The sequence below is a fragment of the Egretta garzetta genome, unplaced genomic scaffold (assembly GCF_000687185.1).
Source record: "Egretta garzetta isolate BGI_Z169 unplaced genomic scaffold, ASM68718v1 scaffold59, whole genome shotgun sequence".
Taxonomy (NCBI): Eukaryota; Metazoa; Chordata; class Aves; order Pelecaniformes; family Ardeidae; genus Egretta; species Egretta garzetta.
In genome coordinates, this window is record NW_009267230.1 from 4,485,013 (window position 1) to 4,485,695 (window position 683).

The 683-nt window shown below is 39.7% G+C and overlaps 1 protein-coding gene across 6 annotated transcripts in view; it reads right to left on the reverse strand.

Annotated features, from left to right (window-relative positions):
* CPLANE1 (ciliogenesis and planar polarity effector 1) overlaps positions 1–677 on the reverse strand; it is a 62,281-nt gene extending 61,604 nt beyond the window's left edge. For all 6 annotated transcript variants that reach the window (XR_004843102.1, XR_004843103.1, XM_035902648.1 and 3 more), the window contains exons 1-2: positions 519–677; positions 244–384 (exon numbers count right to left, since the gene is read on the reverse strand). Coding sequence is in view for 4 of the 6 variants with exons in the window: in XM_035902648.1 (XP_035758541.1) it covers positions 244–324 (81 nt within the window). In the remaining 2 variants the exon portion in view is untranslated. The remainder of the gene's footprint in view (positions 1–243; positions 385–518) is intronic.
* Between the last annotated feature and the right edge of the window lie 6 nt (positions 678–683).

Genomic DNA, 683 nt, shown 5'->3' on the forward strand with positions numbered 1-683 from the left:
GAGGGAGGGGAATTCTCTGTTGTTCATCTGAGAAATTCTGAATCTCCAGCCTCAAGTCAGTTAGACAAAAACCCAAGCCATTTATTTCAATAAACCTTAAGTGGAGTACATACAAATCACTTACTGAGGCTTTTTCTACCCACACCCACCTCCTCACCCTGTCAACATAAGTGCAAAGAATTATAGAATTGAAAAACCTACTCTTTGCAGAATTTTATTTAAATAAAAGATGATTACACTTACCTGTCCAATCCATGAGATGCGAGGCCATGGTTTTCTTTGCTTGATACAGGTAGAGATGAGAACATCCAGCTTAATCTCCATTCTTATTAAACCTCTAGGTAACCATTATAAAGAAAAGCAAAGAGTGGCCTTTTCACATATCTATAGAGAATTTGAAGAAAGACAAAGACAAGAAGTTTTTATTATTTGGGGGGTGAGAGTAAAAGATGGGAATCTAGACACAAACTCTTAACTATAGCAGCTTCCTGGTAAACACAAACAGAACTGATGCTTACCTCTATTTCCAAACAAAACCAGCTCTTTTCATTCACGTGGCCCACTGGCTATTTGCAGCTCAGCCGTGCAGATTACATGCTTGTTCCAGGAGTTGAGAAAAAGCAGCCACAGGACAAAGTGCCTTGCCAAACGCTCTAACAAGAACGCAGGAAGCCAGGAAAAGA